The sequence below is a fragment of the Rana temporaria genome, chromosome 5 (genome assembly GCF_905171775.1).
Source record: "Rana temporaria chromosome 5, aRanTem1.1, whole genome shotgun sequence".
Lineage (NCBI taxonomy): Eukaryota > Metazoa > Chordata > Amphibia > Anura > Ranidae > Rana > Rana temporaria.
The window spans coordinates 178276039-178297274 of record NC_053493.1 but is presented as its reverse complement, the minus strand read 5'-3'; the positions used below and the strand labels follow the sequence as shown (position 1 = coordinate 178297274).

General features: G+C 45.4%; 1 protein-coding gene across 1 annotated transcript in view; it reads left to right on the top strand.

Annotated features, from left to right (window-relative positions):
- Window positions 1-1752: 1752 nt before the first annotated feature.
- RECK (reversion inducing cysteine rich protein with kazal motifs) overlaps window positions 1753-21236 on the top strand; it is an 861635-nt gene continuing 842151 nt past the window's right edge. Inside the window, exon 1 of the mRNA XM_040353423.1 lies at window positions 1753-1934. Coding sequence (XP_040209357.1) covers window positions 1859-1934 — 76 coding nt within the window. The 5' untranslated portion in view covers window positions 1753-1858. The remainder of the gene's footprint in view (window positions 1935-21236) is intronic.

Below are 21236 nucleotides of genomic sequence, written 5' to 3'. Positions count from 1 at the left end.
TTGAGTTTCATTTAAAGGATAGGTTCACCTTTAGGGGCATTTTACATATAACACACATATTTATGAGCACCCCAAGAGCCCCCCTCCTGTGACAGCGTGCAGGGGGTTTCTCTATTCTGCAGCCAACGTCACATTTGAAATCAGTGTGTCTGTGTAAGCTCCTCCTGTACAGTCACCTCATGTCCTCATTCATTCACAGAAATCTGTGAATTTATAAACTACAAGTCCCATCTTCCCCCACGGCAGACGGACTTGTATTTCTCCATGGACTCCAAGTACGGTAATCAGCACATTAGTAGTCCATTGACACCAGTGTTGCCAGCCGCCCGTATTTTTACGGGAAGTCCATAAAAACGGGCACTTTTTTCCCCACCCATGAATGTGCCAGTAAAAAATAGCCGTGACCGATCCGACTTAGAACTGCGCATGTGCAGTTTTGGGGCTTGCCGAGCCGAGCAGATCCTGTATTCGGCCGCCAGGGGGGGGGGGGGGGGGGGGGGGGGGGGGCTGCGGATTTCACAGAGGCTGTGCAGCGCCGGCGTGCTTTACTGGCGAGGCGAGTGATGTATAATCACATCCCGCCAGGCGCGCCAGCATTTAAATTCTGTAACCAGGAGCACTGGAGCAGGAGGCTGAGCAGCATGCAGCAACAGAATGGAGGGCAGAGTCAATGGGGGAGTCGGGGACAGAGTGACAGCCCAGCTGATGGTGACAGCAGGTAATGGTGGCAGGCCGCAGGGGGTGATGGTGGCACCGCAGAGGGGGATGGAGGCAGATGGTGTTGGTGGCAGAGAGGGATGTGGAGGCAGGGGGTGTTGGTGGCAGGGGGTGTTGGTGGTAGAGGGGGATGGAGGCAGGGGTGATGGTGGCAGAGGGGGATGGTGGCAGGGGGTGATGGTGGCAGAGGGGGATGGTGGCAGGGGGTGTTGGAGGCAGGGGGCATTGATGTCAGGGGGTGATGGAGGCAGGGAGTGATGGAGGCAGGGGGCGATGGAGGCAGGGGGTGATGGTGGCAGGTGATGGAGGCAGGAGGTGATTGGACTAAATAATTTGCCCTTATTATATCAAAAATAACAAAAATATGTATTTTTACCTTAATATCTACCTTAAATCACATTGCCATTTGCCTAGCGTACTTGTTTGTAGTCTAAATACTGAAATTTGCACCTAAAATTTAAATTGTGTAACTTTTGTGAAATGCCAGCAAAAACTTGGCTGTGCCAGTAAATTTTGGGTGTTGTGCCAGTAAATTTCAATCTGGTAGGTTGGCAACACTGATTGACACTTCCTTCAGTTTTCAAAACTGAAAGCCTGTACAGATTTACGGGAAGAGAGATGGAGGGAGGGTGTACAAGAGCCTGACATTGCATCTGCGATTCACTGATTGCTGGTGCAATGCTTTACACAGGCTCCTGTTTATATATATATATATATATATATATATATATATATATATATATATATATATATATATATATATATATATATATATATATATATATATATATAAAAAAAAAATGCACAATTCTTTCCTTAAAAAAATATGTTCATTTATTATTTGTAAAGATTAATCTAGCATTTAAAGTATGTAAAGTATAATGTAAATTCCCTCTCATATCACATGACTAAAGAGAAGCCATGGTGAATTGGAGATTTTAGTGGGGTTGTGAGCAAGAAGGAGAGTTTGGTAGAAACATATCTAGGCTGAGAGGAGGAGTGAGGGGAAGTGGAAGAGGAGGAGGAGGAGGAGAAGGAAGGAAGAAAGAGAGAGAGAGAGAGGATTCTGGCTACATATTCGAAGAGGAAGGGGTTGCAGCAGCATTGGTGTGATGTTAGGATCCTAGCTTTCCTGTGGGTCATGTCTACAGCTGAAACTTTTGGGCTCCCTGGGCTCTACCTGTTCCTAATGGCAGTGCTGTTTCCTGAGACTGTGGGTGAGTGATTGTATTTAGGGAAAGGGAATGCATCATACTGCTAATGTTTTCATGTAGGAGTATATTGTGGAAGAGAAAAATACTGCATGCCTTTCACTGTCATGGCATACTTTCACTCATCCTGAAACTTAGAAACTAATAGCTATTTCACTATAAAGTTAGGCTAATCATTCTAAAACTTCTCAGCTTCGCACTTGTGTAAAATAAAATAGTGTACCATATTTAATAACAAACCTAAGCACAAAATGACAGAAAAGATTGGATTTGTTGTTAAGCAATGATAATACACACAAATAATGGGACAGATTATATACCATTTGGGAAAATTGTATCATAAAGTCTAACCTTCTTAGTTTTTTGTACAGAACATATAACATTCTGAGCAGTGATTATACCAAAAGCATTAGATAAATAAAAATAATGTCATGTTAAAAGGCATATAAATAAAGGGGTATTGTGTTATTCTTATTCTGAGAGATTCATGTATGTTGTACTTTGGAAGTATATTATTGATATGATTTCACTTTCTGAGTTGCCTCCCATATGTGAACTCAATATAAAGTATGCTCATAATTTTGTGAGACCCTAAAAAAATCTTATTCTTTAAAAAAATATCAATAGAAAGAATATATTGTACATTACAGACATGTTATCAAGTCAGTTTGCCTTTGTTTTTTTTAATAATGTGTACCATGAATTATTTAATTGGCAAGCATTGAAAAAATAAAAATCCCAAATAAATAGATTGCACAGTCATGCCATGCTTTTTTCATTACAACAAACAGCTTTTGGTCACACAGGAAGTGGAGCACATATGGTCGTGTGTTCTGGATCAAAAGGCTTTATAGTTTGTGAGGTTGTGCTGCACCCTTCCCCCTTCATCAGCACTTTTGTTTTTGCAGGAAGGAGATGAGCGGAATGCTTATATTCTAGGGCACAATAGCTGTCTCATGATTGTCATAATCTGAATGTACATTGGCCATAGCATTTACAATGTTGAGAACATTTATTGTACAGTTTGCATGTTTTTTTTTCAATCAACACTCCACTGAGCTATATTGGTTTGCAGAACTAGAACTGTAAAAGGCATTCAAACTCTAAGTTTTACTTTATACGGCTTTTCTGTTTAAAGAAAGCTTCAAAAATGCAATAACCCACTAAAATAAGTGATATAGCTTTGAAGTTATCACTGCATGCAAAGTATTGTGTTAAACAGGGGCAGCACAGTGGTGCAGTGAGTAGCACTTTCGCCTAGCAGCAAAGGGTTCACTGGTTCGAATCCCAACCACGACACCATCTGCCTGGAGTTTGCATGTTCTCCCTGTGCCTGCGTGGGTTTCCTCCGGGTACTCCGGTTTCCTCCCACACTCCAAAGACATGCTGGTAGGTAAATTGGATCTCGTCCAAATTGGCCCAGTATATATGTATATATGTGTGTATGACTGTGTGTTCCTAGCGTGTCATGATCCTACGGGGTAAAAATGACCGCACCAGCCAAGTAGATACTGGCTGGAAAAAGCGCTCAGAGGCGATTCAGTTCGCATGCGTTGCGCTATACAAGTCATTCATTCATTCATTCATTCAAACTGTAACCAAATTGTTTATTTTTACATTATTATTATACAGGATTTATATAGCGTCAACAGTTTGCACAGCGCTTTATAACATGGGGGCAGACACAGTACACTTACAGTAGAAATCAATGCAGAGGGATCAGAGGGCCCTGCTCGTTAGAGCTTACAATCTAGAAGGGAGGGTCAAGTGGAACAAAAGGTAATAACTGTGGGGGATGAGCTGATGAAGAAAATAAAAATACAGTTGTGTGGGTAGGGTAGGCTTCTCTGAAGAGAAGGGTTTTCAGGGATTGTTGCAAAGCTAATAGAGTAGGAGATAATCGGACAGATTGGGGTAAGGCATTCCATACGATTTGCGAAGCTCTGGAAAAGTCCTGGAGGTCACCGTGGGAGGAGGTCACAAGGGAGCTAGAGAGCAGATGGTCTTGAGAGGAACGAAGAGAACAAGTAGGTTTGTATTTAGAGACTAGGCTAGTGATGTAGCTGGGGGATAAATTGTGGATGGCTTTGTAAGTAGTTGTTAGTATTTTGAATTTAATTTGTTAGGTGAGCAGAAGCCAGTGGAGGGATTGACAGAGAGGAGTAGCAGACACAGAGAAGGCGGATGAGTTTGACAGCAGCATTCATGATGGGTTGAAGGGGTGACAGACTAGGTAGAGGTAAGCCAATGAGGAGGGAGTTGCAGTAGTGGAGGCGAGAGATGACCAGGGAGTAAATTAAGAGCTTTGATGTGTCATTGGTTAAAAAGGGGCGTATTTTGGAGATGTTGCGGAGGTTGAGACGGCAAGATTTGGACAGTGATTGGATGTGCGGCGAGTTCAGAGTCCAGGACTACACCTAGAACCTTGGCATGTGGGGATGGGCTCATAGTTGTGCCATCGATTTTGACAGAAAAAAAAGAGGAAGGCGCACATGGGGGTGGAAGAATAATACGTTTGGTTTTGGAGAGATTGAGTTTGAGGAAGTGATGTGACATCCAGACTGATGTCTGTTAGGCCCCGTACACACGAGAGGATATCCGCTGGAAACGGTCCGGACCGTTTCCAGTGGATAAATCCTCTGGCGGATTTGGATCTGATGGCTGTACACACCATCAGATTGAAATCCGCGCGGAATACATCCGTGATGACGTGTCGCGCCGTCGCCGCGACGATGACGCGGCGACGTGCGCGACGCTAGAAGGTAAATACTTCCACGCATGCGTCGAATCATTACGACGCATGCGAGGGAGGGGAGTGGACGGACTGATTCGGTGAGTCTGTACAGACGACCGGATCAGTCCGCTGGACTGGATTCCAGCGGATAGATTTTGTAGCATACTGGGAATCCGTCGGCTGGATTTTTATCCGCCGGGAAATGTCCGCTCGGACGTACAGACGACCGGATCTATCTGCTGGAACTGATCCGCGGATCAATCCCAGCGGATAGATCTGGTCGTCTGTACGAGGCCTTAGTATATTAGTGATACGTGAGAAGACAAGAGGGAGTGAGCTGAGGGGTAGAGAAAAAGATTTGTGTGTCGTCAGCATAGAGGTGGTATTGGAAGCCATGGGAGGCTGACCAAGGGAGGAGGTGTAGATTGAAAATAGGAGAGGTCCAAGAACAGAACCTTGGTGGACCCGTCCCCAACAGAGAAAGGAAGAGGAGAGGAGGAAGTAGCGCTGTAAGAAACGCTAAAGGTGCGGTTGGATAAGTAGGAAGAGAACCAGCGAAGAGTACAGTCACGGAGACCAAATGCGTTTTTTGAGGAGAAGGGGGTGGTCAACCGTATCAAAGGCAGCAGAGAGGTCCAGAAGTAGGAGTACAGAATAGTGTCCATTGGTTTGATCTAATGTAGATTGTTTGTTAGTTTTAGGAGAGCCGTTTCTGTGAAGTGTTGGGGACGAAATCCAGACTGAAGGGGATCAAGAAGGCTATTATCAGCAAGTGGACGCTTGATTGGATGGGCCCAGTGAGGGCTTTTTAAGTATAAGGCTGACTAGTGCATGTTTTAGGGAGTTGGGGGAAGATGCTAGAAGAGAGGGAGTTATTGAAGATGTGGGTTAGAGAGTGTAGAGAGTGTAGAATAGAGCCAGAGGGTGAACGTAGCATTTGCGAGGGAACAGGATCCAGAGGGCAGGTGGTAAGATGGACATTAGCAAATAGTTTAGAAACCTTGGCCCGGATTCACAGACATCTTACGCCGACGTATATGTTAATACGCCGCGTAAGTTCTAGAATTGCGCCGTCATATCTACAGTACAGACCAAAAGTTTGGACACACCTTCTCATTCAAGGCGTTTTCTTTGTTTTCATGACTATGAAAATTGTAGATTCACAATGAAGGCATCAAAACTATGAATTAACACATGTGGAATTATACATAACAAAAAAGTGTGAAACAACTGAAAATATATTTCATATTAAAGGTTCTTCAAGTAGCCACCTTTTGCTTTGATTACTGCTTTGCACACTCTTGGCATTCTCTTGATGAGCTTCAAGAGGTAGTCACCTGGCGCAGCACCCCATCACTCTCCTTTTTGGTCAAATAGCCCTTACACAGCCTGGAGGTGTGTTTGGGGTCATTGTCCTGTTGAAAAATAAATGATGGTCCAACTAAACGCAAACCGGATGGAATAGCATGCCGCTGCAAGATGCTGTGGTAGCCATGCTGGTTCAGTATGCCTTCAATTTTGAATAAATCCCCAACAGTGTCACCAGCAAAGCACCCCCACACCATCACACCTCCTCCTCCATGCTTCACGGTGGGAACCAGGCATGTAGAGTCCATTAGTTCACCTTTTCTGCGTCGCACAAAGACACGGGGGTTGGAACCAAAGATCTCAAGTTTGGACTCATCAGACCAAAGCACAGATTTCCACTCGTCTAATGTCCATTCCTTGTGTTCTTTAGCCCAAACAAGTCTCTTCTGCTTGTTGCCTTTCTTTAGCAGTGGTTTCCTAGCAGATATTCTACCATGAAGGCCTGATTCACACAGTCTCCTCTTAAAAGTTCTATAGATGTGTCTGCTGCAAAAGGTGGCTACTTTGAAGAACCTAGAATATGAAATATATTTTCAGTTGTTTCACACTTTTTTGTTATGTATAATTCCACATGTGTTAATTCATTTTGATGCCTTCAGTGCAGGGCCGGAGTGGGACTCATTTTCAGCCCTGGAGTTTCATGCCTTAGACCAGCCCACTTTTGTTCACGACATTACGTTTAGGAGTGCGTTACGTACAGATGGGCATGGTTCAGGAGTGCGTTACGTACAGAGTTTGTGGTTCAGGAGTGCGTTACGTACAGAGTGCGTGGTTCAGGAGTGCGTTACGTACAGAGTGCATGGTTCAGGATTGCCTTACATGCAGAGTGAAGGGTTCAGGTTTGCTTATGTACAGCATGGAGGTGTGCATAAATCACAGGCCAGTTTATAACTTCCCTGTACCAAGCTCTGTCCCCAAATTTCTGACCCCCCCCCACAGTGCAGAGCCCCGCTCTCTCTCTTTTCCCGACCTTTCTCCTCCTCCCTGTCTAGTGCACAGCAGAAAAGAAGTATTGTACCTTACCTTACCCCATGTCAGGCTGCCGGCGCGGGCTTCGGGAGATGCTGAAGTGTGCATACCCCGCCCAGGGGCGTTGCTAGGTGGCAAAAAGACTAGGTGGCAAAAAGACACTGATATGTCCTACATACACTGACACGTCAGGAGGCTTAGCAGCCGAGGAGGAGAGGAGAGAAGGAGAGGAGAGCCGCTGAGCAGGGAGCAGGGATGTGGCGTGGCGAGAGTGAGAGAGGGGGGGGTCAGAGTGAGAGAGGGGGGGTCAGAGTAAGAGAGGGGGGGGTCCGAGTGAGAGAGGGGGGGTCGGGTCCGAGAGAGAGGGGGGGTCAGAGTGAGAGGGGGGGGGTCAGAGTGAGAGAGGGGGGGGGTCAGAGTAAGAGAGGGGGTCGGGTCAGAGTGAGAGGGGGGGTCAGAGTGAGAGGGGGGTCAGAGTGAGGGTCAAAGAGAGAGGGGGGTCACAGGCAGAGACAGGAGAGAGAGGGAGCAGGGTCTGGTCGGTGAACATGCTCACTCAGTTGGAATGTTTCCCGGGGCTGGCTCACTGGTTCATTCAGCAGTCAGTGTGGATGTTGTTTTTAATCTTCCCGCCCACCTCCCCTTCTTCACAGACGAGCACATAGGAGGGACGGGACTCAGGAGAAGTGAAGCACTGAAGGAAGCTGTTTGGGATTTGGTTGATTGGATGGAGCACACAGGAGGGGCGGGACTTGGGAGAACGGAGAGTGATTGGTGGACACTGGACAGTGAGTACACATAGCAGAGCGCCCTGCTGGAGGTGGGCCGGGTGATTTCTGAAGACATATAGAGCAGAGAGCTGCACGAGGGGGGGCTTTTTTTGTTCTGCTGCTGCACTGCGGTCCCTGCTCGGCACTCGGGGCTCATAGAACACATGTCTGAGCCAACCTCCTTCTCTGACGCCCGCATTAAGCGGCCGGTGATTGGCCAGACCAAGTGCATGTCATACCAGAGGCGGAGCCTCCGCCTCTGGTATGACATGCACCCGGTCTGGCCAATCACCGGCCGTTAAATGCGGGCGTCAGTCGCTGCTTCCCCCTGGCAAAGTACGTGTACGCCCCATGTATGTAGCGTAAGTGCAACGCTACAGGCCGCCGCGCCGGGGGTTAAATTTATATGGGAGCCGGAAGCCGGCCGCGGGACCGGCCCGCAACCCGACGAGCCCACCGGGAATTGTCCCGGTTCTCCCGATTAGCCAATCCGGGCCTGCTTCAGTGTGAATCTACAATTTTCATAGTCATGAAAATAAAGAAAACTCTTTGAATGAGAAGCTGTGTCCAAACTTTGGTCTGTACTGTATGTGCCGTATTCTCGAAACCAGATACTTTCGGCTTGATCCGACCGACGTATTTACGCTGGCCGCTAGGGGCGCTTCCGTTGATTTACGCGTCGAATATCTAAATGACCTAGATACGCCGAATCACTAACGTACTTGCGCCCGTTGCAGTAAGCTACGCTGGTTACGTAAGGCGTACCGGCGTAAGTTTACCCCTCATAAAGCAGGGGTAAGTCATGTTAAGGTATGGGCGCGATAACAGCGTCGTATTTTACGTTGTTTACGTAAGTAATGCGTGAATAGGGCTGGGCATAGGTTACGTTCACCTCACAGGCATTGAGCCGGCATATGTTAGGGAGTATATGCGCCGTGATTCTGAGCATGCGCGCGCATGCACCGTTCGTTCGGCCATGCATTTACATGGGGTCACGGTTAATTTTAATACAACATGCCCACTGCCTTGCTACTTTGAATTAGGCGGGCTTACGCCGGCCATTTTACGTTACGCCGACGCAAGAAAGGGAGCAAGTACTTTGTGAATACAGTACGAGCCTCTCTATGTTACGTCGGCGTAGCGCATATCAGATGCGCTACGCCGCTCTAAATATACGCCGATCTCTCTGAATCTGGCCCCTTGTCTATAGTGGTGGAGTTGATAGAGGGAAGTAATGATTGTACCTGTGGGGATGAAGCGTGGAGGGTATCTGAACAGTAGAGGTCTCCTTGCGAATTGTAATAATTTTGTTTTGTTTGAAGTAATTGGCAATCTCTTGGGCAGTGAGTAAGTTTGTGGGTGGAGGCAGTGGAGGACGAAGTAGAGAGTTGAATGTAGAGAAGAGTTGACGGGGTGGGAAGATAAGTTGTTAATGAGAGTGATAAAATAGGTCTTGGCAGTGAGGAGGCTGGAATTGTATTTTTGTAGGGTAGATTTATTCTGGTTAAAATCTTTCTGAGAATCATGCCCCGTACAGACTGAAAAACTGCGATTAGAGCTTTTGGCCGGGAATTCCGACCATGTGTATGCTCCATCGCAGTTTTTTCGACGGGAAAGCTGCCGGGAAAAAAAGAGAGCAGGATCTATTTTTTCCCGTCAGGAAAAAATCCTAGTGGGAAAACCGTTCGTCTGTATGCTTTTGAGACGGGAAAAAAACGTACATACTCGGAAACAATTTGACACATGCTCGATAGCATAGAACTTAATTTTACTGGCTCGTCGTAGTCTTTTACATCACTGCGTTCTTGGCAGACAAAAGTTTTCCGGACTTTTGTGTGACCGTGTGTATGCAAGGCAGGCTTGAGAGGAATCCCGTTGGAAAAACTATCGTTTTTTTCTGACGGGAAAACTGGTCGTGTGTACGGGGCATTAGTCTTACACCACAGGCGCTTATGAGCAAGACTATGTTTTTTCAGACTTCTAGTATCATCTGTTTGCCAAGGTTGAAGGGGTTGGGGCCTGATTCTGTGTGTACTGAGGGGGGCCAGTGAGTCCAGTAAGGCTAGAAGTGAAGCGTTGTAGAGAGAAGTGGCTAGGTCGGTGCAGGATAGGCGTGAGATTTTGTCATAGAGGTTGTCGGTAGCAGAGTAGAGAACAATACTACAATCCAGTAATGTAAATAAGTACTTTAACCACTTGGGCACTTAAACTCCCTTCCTAACCAGATACATTTTCAGCTTTCAGTGCTCTCACAATTTGAATGACAATTACTCAGTCATACAACCAGGGCTTTTTTTCAGGGGGAACATGGGGGAACTCAGTTCCACCACCTCTGGCTCAGACCCTTTGGTGCCCGCTCACCACAGTCACTTGTAAACACAGAAGTCTGGTTTCGGTGTTTACAAGTGACAGCTCTACACTGTGTGTGTGTAACCCCCTCAACTCTGCACTCTGTAATACAATCGTGGTATTTAATAGGCATGTGCATTTCGTTTCCTTCCGAATCGAAATTCGGACGAATTTTTCATTATTCAGACATTCGGATGCATACGAATTCCCGAATTGTAATATTAACGAATTAACCGAATCCGAACGAACGTTTTCGAATCGAAAACCCACGTACGAAATTCGATCGAATTCGAAAACAAATTCTATTCGACTCAAATTCGAAAACAATTCGATTCGAAAACAAATTCGAATGAAAATTGAAATCAAATTTGAATCAAAATCGAAAAAATATAAATCGATTTCTAAAAAAGAATACAATAAAAAAGAATATAAAATAATAAAACAATAGAATGAAAATCAAAGAATAGTAAAGAACAAAATGGAATTTAATAAAATGTAATCAAATACAATAGAATATGACCTGGCTTCTTCTATCTATCTTCTATCTATCTTTCTTTCATTTTCTGAAATTCAAAATTCATATAGAATGAACTCAAATTAGAATAGAAAAATATTAGAAGAGTAGAATTAAAATATATATATATATATATAATTTTTTTTATTTTACTCTATTCTAATATTTTTCTATTCGAATTTGAGTTCATTCTATATGAATTTCGAATTTCAGAAGATGGTTATATATATATAAATGTAAATATATATATAAAAAATTACATTTATATATATATAACCATCTTCTGAAATTCGAAATTCATATAGAATGAACTCAAATTCGAATAGAAAAATATTAGAATAGAGTAAAATAAAATATATTTATATATATATATATATATATATATATATATATATATATATATATATATATATATATATATATATATATATATATATATATATATATATATATATATATATATATATATATATATATATATATATATATATATATATATATATCTCGTATTTATCGGCGTATACCGCGCACTTTTTTGCCCTGAAAATCAGGGCAAAATCGTGGGTGCGCGATATACGCCGATACCCACTTTCCCGCGCCGAGTTTGAATACTGCGCCGACATATACCGAGCGCAGTACACTTGTGTATAGTCGGCCAGTCTCGGCTCCTCTCGCTCTGACGTCCTGGACGTACAGGACGTCAGCGCGAGAGTAGCCGAGCCTGCCCGACCATACACGAATGTACTGCTCTCTGTATATGGCGGTGCAGTATTCAAACTTGGCGCGGGAAACGACCGGGGAGGACGCGAGGACGCTGCAGAAGGACGCCGGACCCGACGAAGAGGACACCTGAAGCCGCAGACGGACGCCGCCGATGGACGCCGCGCAAGACCCCAAAACTGTAAGTACAAAAAATCTTTTTTCCACAGAAATTTCGGGCAACTTTAGGGGTGCGCGCTATACGCGGGAGCGCGCTATACCCCAATAAATAAGGTATAATATATATATATATATATATATATATATATATATATATATATATTTTTTTTTTTTCTACTCTTCTAATATTTTTCTATTCGAATTTGAGTTAATATTATATGAATTTCGAATTTCAGAAAATGGAAGATAGATAGAAGATAGATAGAAGAAGCCAGGTCATATTCTATTGTATTTGATTACATTCTATTAAATTCCATTCTGTTCTTTACTATTCTTTGATTTTCATTCTATTGTTTTATTATTTTATATTCTATTTTATTGTATTCTTTTTTAGAAATCGATTTATATTTTTCAGATTTTGATTCAAATTTGCTTTCAATTTTTATTCGAATTTGTTTTCGAATCGAATTGTTTTCGAATTCGATTCGAATTGAAGTTGTTTTCGAATCCGATTGAAATATTATCGAATCCAGTCGAAATATTTTCGAATCTGACCGGATTTTTCGAAATTCGGTCGAAAACGAACGAATTCCGAAAAAATAAATGAACACATGTAACGAATCTAACTTAACAAAATTAATTAAATAACAAATTAAAACGAAACAAAACAAATTTTTCCCTTTTGCACATGCCTAGTATTTAATGCCCCTTTAAGACCCTTCTAGTGTTTGTGAAATCTGAACGGGTCATAGTTGAGTTCCTGCACCTATTTTCGGAGAAAAAAAAACTCTGCATACAACATTGTAGAATGGAAAATACTGCGCTGTCTTATGGTCAAATGATTAAACTAATGGGCATGCTGCGGCTAATAATGTGAGATATACACAATGGCCCGGATTCAGGTAGAATTGCCCATAATTTACGGAGGCGCAGGGCAACGTTTTTGCCCTGCGCCCCCGCAAATTTGCTCCGCTGCCCTTGATTCACGGAGCAGAAGCTCCGTAAATTGCGCGGGCAAAATGCCCGGCGCAAGAGCACGCAATTTAAATGATCCCGTAGGGGGCGGGAATCATTTAAATTAGGCGCGTTCCCGCGCCGATCGTAGAGCGCATGCTCCGTCGGGAAACTTTCCCGACGTGCATTGCGGCAAATGACGTCGCAAGGACGTCATTTGCTTCAAAGTGAATGTAAAATGGCGTCCGGCGCCATTCACGATTCACTTACGCAAACTACGTAAAATTCAAATTCCGCGACGCGGGAACGACGGGTATACGTAACATGGGCTGCCCCTGCTAATAGCAGGGGCAGCCTCGCACGAAAACCGCCGTACGTAAACAACGTAAATTGCGTACGCAGGGCTCGCGCAACGTTGTGAATCGGTGTTAGTATGCAATTTGCATACTATACACTGAGCACAACGGGAACGCCACCTAGCGGCCACTGCAAGAATGCAGCCTAAGATATGCAGGCATAAGAGCCTTATGCCGCGCAGATCTTAGGCTGCAGTCGGCGTAACGAGGTTCCTGAATCAGGAGCACTCGTTACGCCGGGGCAAGTAAGCAATTGCGCTGTGTAACCTATGGTTACACAGGCGCAATTGCTTCTTGAATCTACCCCATTGAAAACGATATGGAAATTAAAAAAAGCTGCGCTACCTGAAAATATCTTCTGAATGATAATAACTAACGTACACCCAGAATGAATGATAATAATGCACAATATGTGAATAAACAATACTAAATAAAGTGAAAAAGTGCAACACAAAATAATGACAACTGCTGTCAATAGATATAATGTCAATTATATATATGAGAACCCGACTAATAATGAGATCAGATGGGTTTCATAACACATGTGATACTGTATATAAAAAAATATTTATCAATGTGCAAATTCAATAAAAGTCCAAATGAATAAATTGGTAGTCTCTCTAAAAAGATCTATCCAATGATGACATCCATGAAAACATGCAGTACACCTCCGGAATAGTGCTGTTCTCAGATTGAGAAAAATAAATTCCTCCACCAATAAAAATACTGCCGCTTACCAAAACTATAGATCTCGTGTTAAGGAGATCATGCATGCTTGATACTGACAACCTGGCCAGAATGATAATGGCTCCCTGCAGTGATTCCTCCACTCCCTGGTGCCTGTATCGCGATAAGGTCTCAAACTGATCCACTCTACATGCCTGAAGTAGCTGCGGGGGGTGGGGTGTTTTGGGCATTTAGGGGTGTCCAAAAACCACACACTAGGAAGCCAGGGAACCAGCTTGTTCCCTGGCTTCCTAGTGTGTGGTTTTTGGGGTGTGGAGAAATCACTGCAAACTGCACTGGCGCCAAACTTCGCTACTTAACCACTTCCCAACTGCCGTACGACTATTGACGGCCACAGGGTGGTTCTACTTCTCTGAGGCGCCGTCAATTGACGTCCGCCCCTTTGCTCGTTCCCCGCGTGCGCTCCCGAGCGCGCAGCGGGGAACTGCTGTGCTGGCCGTGTCCCTTGGACACAGCCAATCACAGATCGCCGTGAACGGCCAATCGGAGTGGCCGTTTCCTAGGCGATCTGTGCAGCCAATGAGAGATAATCTCATATGTTTACATATGAGATCATTTCTCATTGCCGGCTCTCGCAGACAGCGGTGCTGTCAGGGAGAGAGGAGACGGATCTGTGTCTCTTGTACATAGAGACACAGATCGGTCACCCCCCCCAGTCACCCCCCTTCCCCCAGAGTTAGAACACTAATATTAGGGTACACATTTAACCCCTTCCTCACCCCCTAGTGTTAACCCCTTCCCTGCCAGTCACATTTATACAGTAATTAGTGCATATTTATAGCACTGATTGCAGTATAAATGTGAATGGTGCCAAAAATGTGTCAAAAGTGTCCGATGTGTCCGCCATAATGTCGCAGTCGCAATAAAAATAGCAGATCGCCGCCATTACTAGTAAAAAAAAAATAATAAAAATAATTCTGTCCCTTATTTTGTAGGCGCTATAACTTTTGCGCAAACCAGTTGCTTATTGCGATTTTTTTTTTTTTACAAAAAATATGTAGAATACGTATCGGTCTAGACTGAGGATAAAAAAAAAATGTAAAAAAAAAATTGAGCTATTTATTATAGCAACAAGTAAAAAATATTTTTTTTTTCAAAATTGTCGCTCTATTTTTGTTTATAGCGCAAAAAATAAAAACCGCAGAGGTGATCAAATACCACCAAAAGAAAGCTCTATTTGTGGGAAAAAAAGCACGTCAATTTTATTTGGGAGCCACGTCGCACGACCGCGCAATTGTCAGTTAAAGCGACGCAGTGCCGAATCGCAAAAAGTCCTCTGGGCAGGAAGGGGGTTTAAGTGCCCAGTAAGGAAGTGGTTAAAAATTCCCATAGGCGATGCTTTAAATATTTTTACTGGTTACATGTTTTGAGTTATGGAGGAGGTCAAGGGCCACAATTATTGCTCTCACTGTAACGTTTGCAGCGATACCTCTCATGTGTAGCTTGAACACCGTTTTCATATGTGGGCGGGAATTACGTATGCGTTCGTTTCTGCATGCGAGCACACGGGCATAGGGGCGCTTTAAAAAAAAAAATGTATTGTTCATTTACTTTATTTATTTTAGTTTGACACTTTTTTCCCCAAAAATACATTTTTTGCAAACATCCCTTGTAATAGAAATATAGCATGACCGGTTGGGAAGCCTGAAATAAAAAAAAAAAAAATGATCCTGGCTTTGATCGTAGCGGTGAGTCAGTAGAAGCACCGGAGGGTGGCGGGAGGGTGGGACGTATTGCGGGGTATTGCAGAGTATTGCACAGGGTATTGCGGAGTAGTGCACAGGGTATTGCCGAGTATTGCACATGGTATTGCACAAGATATTGCAGAGTTTTGCACAGGGTATTGCAGAGTATTGCACAGGGATGGCTGAGCATGGAGGGATGGATGGCTGGATCTGTGACTGCAATTGTCACAGATCCAGCCCACAGCACTGCTGCTGCCATCCGATCCCTCCCCCTCTCCTCTCACACTGTATCGATCGGTACAGAGAGGGGAGGGAGGAACCGGCGTCATCACATGGCGCCATAGACTTCCTCCCAGAATAACTCGACCGGGCTGTAGACGTGTTTTGTCTACAGCGCGGTCGGCAAGTGGTTAATAAAAAGTAAGTAACCCACATAAATTGGACAGTGGACACAGAAGATAAAATCAAATAAAATACAAAATTAAGTAAGTAAGACTGCAGTCAGTGCACATTGCACCATGACCATACCAAATAAAACAGGCATAAAAATGTAATAAATAATATAATATTAACAATAATAATATATAAAAATGCCAAAGACTGATTTATTTTATTTTATTAATTTCCAACTTGCATTAGAACTAGTAATTCAGTTCTCTTACTTTTTATTTTGTACCCTCTAAGATTTCCCAGCCGTATGTTACGGCGGTGTAGTGTAACTTAGGCGGCGTAAGGGCGCGCAATTCAAATGTATGTGATGGGGCGTGTTTTATGTTAATACGTTGTGACTAGAGTTGAGCGGACACCTGGATGTTCGGGTTCGGGTCCGAACCCGAACTTTAAAAAAAAAGTTCGGGTTCGGGAACCCGAACTCCGAACCCCATTGTAGTCAATGGGACACGGACTTTTAGAAAAAAAAATGCGCGGAGGTCCCTGCAAATTCAATAACCAGACCCTTTAGGTCTGGTATGGATATTCAGGGGAACCCCGCCGTCAATTTAAAACAAAAATGACGTGCGGTTCCCCCTAAATATCCATAACCAGACCCTTCAGGTCTGGTATGGATATTCAGGGGAACCCCGCCGTCAATTTAAAACAAAAATGACGTGCGGTTCCCCCTAAATATCCATAACCAGACCCGTTATCCGAGCACGTTGACCTGGCCGGCCGCAGAAAAGAGGGGGGGACAGAGTGCGGCCCCCCCCCTCTCCTGAACCGCACCAGGCTACATGCCCTCAACATGGGGAGGATGTCCCCATGTTGATGGGGACAAGGGTCTCATCCCCACAACCCTTGCCCGGTGGTTGTGGGGGTATGCGGGCGGGAGGTTTATCAGAATCTGGAAGACCCCTTTAACAAAGGGGACCCCCAGATCCTGACCCCCCCCCCTGTGTGAAATGGTAATGGGGTACACTGTACCCCTACCATTTCACGAAGGAAGTGTAAAGTCTTGTAAAAAATAACACACTGACACCGTAGAATAAAGTCCTTTATTAATAAAAAAAAATAAAATAAAAAACTCCAGCGGTGAGAAATCCACTCGTTCCCGGCTTCCTGCGTTGTCCTGATCCTGCGACGGCTGCGGGTGATCTCCGCTCCGGCGATGAGAAGATCCATCGCAGCATCCCCGACCTCCTCTCACCGCTGGACACGGCCCAGCGAATGACGCGCTGCAGCTGTGACATTTCTTATATAGAGGAGGCAGAGCCACCCGTCACGTGACCCCGCACCCTCTGACGTACCCTCTGCTACGTCACTGGGTAAGCCCAAGGTCTTTCCTCTTCTTGGGCTTCCCCAGTGACATAGCAGAGGGTACGTCAGAGGGGGCGGGGTCACGTGACGGATGGCTCTGCCTCCTCTATATAAGAAATGTCACAGCTTCAGCCGCTCATTCGCTGGGCTGTGCCCAGCGGTGAGAGGAGGTCCGGGATGCTGCTGCGCTGGATGGATGGATCTTCTCATCGCCGGAGCGGAGATCACCCGACGCAGGATCTTCTCATCGCTGGAGATCACCCGCAGCAGTCGCAGGATCAGGACAATGCAGGAAGCCGGGAACGAGTGGATTTCTCACCACTGGAGTTTTTTTTTAATTAATAAAGGACTTTATTCTACGGTGTCAGTGTGTTTTTTTTTTACAAGACTTTACACTTCCTTCGTGAAATGGTAGGGATACAGTGTACCCCATTACCATTTCACACAGGGGGGGGTCAGGATCTGGGGGTCCCCTTTGTTAAAGGGGTCTTCCAGATTCTGATAAACCTCCCGCCCGCATACCACCACAACCACCGGGCAAGGGTTGTGGGGATGAGACCCTTGTCCCCATCAACATGGGGACATCCTCCCCATGTTGAGGGCATGTGGCCTGGTGCGGTTCAGGAGAGGGGGGGCCGCACTCTGTCCCCCCTCTTTTCTGCGGCCGGCCAGGTCAACGTGCTCGGATAACGGGTCTGGTTATGGATATTTAGGGGGAACCGCACGTCATTTTTGTTTTAAATTGACGGCGGGGTTCCCCTGAGAAATCCATACCAGACCTAAAGGGTCTGGTTATTGAATTTGCGGGGACCTCCGCGCATTTTTTTTTTTCCCGAGCTCCGATCCCGGACCCAAACTTTTTTTCAATTATTCGTGTTCGAGTCCAGGTTCGGGAAAAACCCAAAGTCCGTACCGAACCCGAACTTTACAGTTCGGGTTCGCTCAACCCTAGTTGTGACCCGACGTAAATTAAATTTTTTTTAAAGGCGCATGCACCGTCCGTGGGGGTATCCCAGTGCGCGTGCTCGAAATTTAACCGGAACAAGCCAATGCTTACGACGGTGACGTCATTCTACGCAAAGCCCTATTCGCGAACGACTTACGCAAACGACGTAACATTTTCAAAATTCGACGTGGGAACGACGGCCATACTAACATAGGATACGCCTCATATAGCAGGGGTAACTATACGCCGGAAAAAGCCGAATGCAAACGATGTAAAAAAATACGCCGGCCGGACGTACGTTCGTGGATCGCTGTATCTAGCTAATTTGCATACTCGATGCGGAATTCGATGGAAACGCCACCTAGCGGCCAGCATAAATATGCACCTACGATCCGACGGCGTACTAAGACGTACGCCTGTCGGATCGAGCCCAGATTCCGTCGTATCTTGTTATGTGGATACAAAACAGAAATATGACGGGGGAACTTTGAAATTACGCGGCGTATCCATAGATACGCCGGCGTAATTAGTTTGAGGATCTGGCCCATAGTCATACAGTAGACCGAACTGTGTTCCGGTGATCTGCCGTGCTGGTTCCAGGCATCACGGAAGTTCCAGCGCATGCGCGAACTGAGGCGCAGAGATGGTTCCAGCCATCGGGAAAGTTCCGTCAAGCACTGCGCAGGTGCAAACTTGCTGACGGAAATCCCCGAACGGCGGCCGGCATCCAGAGCGACGTGGACTTAGAGGAAAGTGGCCAGTCGGCCTCACGTCCTCGCTGCGCTCGGACGGCTCGCTTCGCTCGCTCGGCCTCCTGGCTCTTTTTTTAACATCCTCCAATCCACGGGGATGTTAAAGAATGAGCCTGGATGCCGGGCGAGGTTCGGGGATTTCCGTCGGGAAGTTTGCGCCTGCGCAGTGAGTGGAGGAACTTCCCCCATAGGGGAACATAGAGGACAAGTCACCGGCTCCCGGGCATGGGCGGAGACAAAGACTAGTCTACAGTCTGGTCTACAGCAGACTGTTTCTGGCAGTCTCTGTCCATACCCGGAACACAGTGTGGTAAAGTGTATATGTATAGTACTGTAGTATGTAGACAGGCAGGCCCGGATTTACTCCCTGTGCCGCCCCAAGGCCAAGTCCTTCAATGCCGCCCCCCCTCACACACACACACGCGGGGCCAAGTGATACAGTCGGCGGCTATAGCCACGACTGTATCACAGGAGCACGCCCGCAAGAACTAACCTATATGCGATAGAGCTCGCATCCATATTTAGCACTATAACATTTAACTGGCTGCTTGGTTCTGCTTGGGCCTGGCACAGTGGCACACACAAATGCACAACATGATGATCAATCATGGTCATCAATCATACCTGCTAGTGTGTAATCCCTGCTGGCTGCTTCTTTTTTTTCTGGTGGTGGTGGTGATGTCACAGTCTCAGACCCCCGATCCTGGCCTGGGGGAGATGCCGGCCGCTCACAAAGGGTCTCTTCTCCTTACGTGTCACTGTCCCCAGCGGAGTGTTTTCTTACATCCCAGGTGTCAATGTCCCCATCCCCACCCCCATTAGAGCCCTTCTATATCCCAGCAGCAGTGTCTCCTCCGCCATTACTGAAGGCTGAGGGGGAACAAATTAGAGGCAACTATTTTCCAGAAGACCACAGACGAGTTATGAACAAGAAGGAAGCCTTAACCCACTGCCTCCCAGAGGCCTGGCCTTGTGGGAAATCCGGCCCTGTCTAGCAGTGACTACCGTGTATCCATACAGTGCAGAGAAATGCCAATTATCACACTATATGTGAATGAGCCCTTTATGTAGAGTAGTGTTAAATAGATAAATATTCTTTTTTTTTTCTAGGCTGGCTGTTTTTTTTGTTTTTTTTTATAACATATAATCTTTTTTTCCAGCCAATATAGCCCTGAATATGTCTTTATCTGATTAATTTCAAATTGTCACCACTCACTATCTTTATAGTTATAAAGAACATCGTCCATAGTAAAAATTACAGATACCTTCCCTGCACTTACTCAGCACTGTAGATCATGTAATACCTGCTGGAAAAAATGTGTTCGAACTGAATCCACAACATCCTGAAGACATGTCACCCTAAGAAAGGATATGTGCGTGTTTATAGGCAGCTGTATGTAAATCATTAGTAACATACAGTATAGTACCTGACTCTGTCTTTATCTGCCGAGTGGCTACAATAGAAATTGAGCGGCGGTACCGCCCACCCGCCACCCTTTTCCACAACATGACAGACGGGGGCGGGGGTGGGCGGTGCCGCAGCTCAATTTCTATTGTAGCCACTCGGCAGGCTCCTTCTTGTTTATGACTAGTCTGAGGTCTTCTAGAAAATGGCTGCCGGCGGAGACATTATCTCCGCCGGCCGCAGACCTCCAGCAGCTAAAATTAGTACATTACAGAGCGGGGGGCGGCCGCGAAAGCCAAGAAGTCACTGCTGGAGCTGCGCCGCCCCTCACCCACTGCCGCCCCGAGGCCTGGCCTCGGTGGCCTTGTGGGAAATCCGGCCCTGTAGACAGGCATGGGCATCCGCTGAACTTTTTTCAGGGGGGGCATCATTTTAATGTCATCCATGCTCGGTCCCTTTTTGACAATGTCATGAAGGGGAGGGGCTTAGTCATTATCCCATAAAGCACAGGCATGCAACGGTTTGAGAAACCTGATGCAACTATCAAGCAACTAGGAACTTTGAATAACAATATCATAAAAAATTGAGCCCCCCCCCCCCCCCAAGTAAATAACAACCCCCAGGATCAGTGCCAGTTTCTGCAATAAGAATCTCTAGCTTTGCTGTCAGTTTCCGCAATAAAAATCGCCAGCATTGGTGTCAGTAGCAACAATAATAACCCCACACATCGGTGCAGATTTCTAGAATAAAAACTTCAGTATCTGTACCAATGTAAGAAATAATACAGCTCCAAAAACTGCTGATCCCTTGGCTTTGCTTCCGTCCCACTGAACCAAAAGGTGCTGGCTATGCACAGGTACATTGGATAGAAGAAGGTCCTGGACTGCCACACTCCTTAAAACTATGTCTTTATTTGTACAAATAAAGTCCAAAAACAACCAAAGCAATACATACAAAACGTGGTGAACAGCAAGAAAAAGGTGGCTGACATGTTTCACATCATGTGATGCTTACTCACATACTCAGTAAGCATCACATGATGTGAAACATGTCAGCCACGTTTTTCTTGCTGTTCACCACGTTTTGACTGTATTGCTTTGGTTGTTTTTGGACTTTATTTGTACAAAT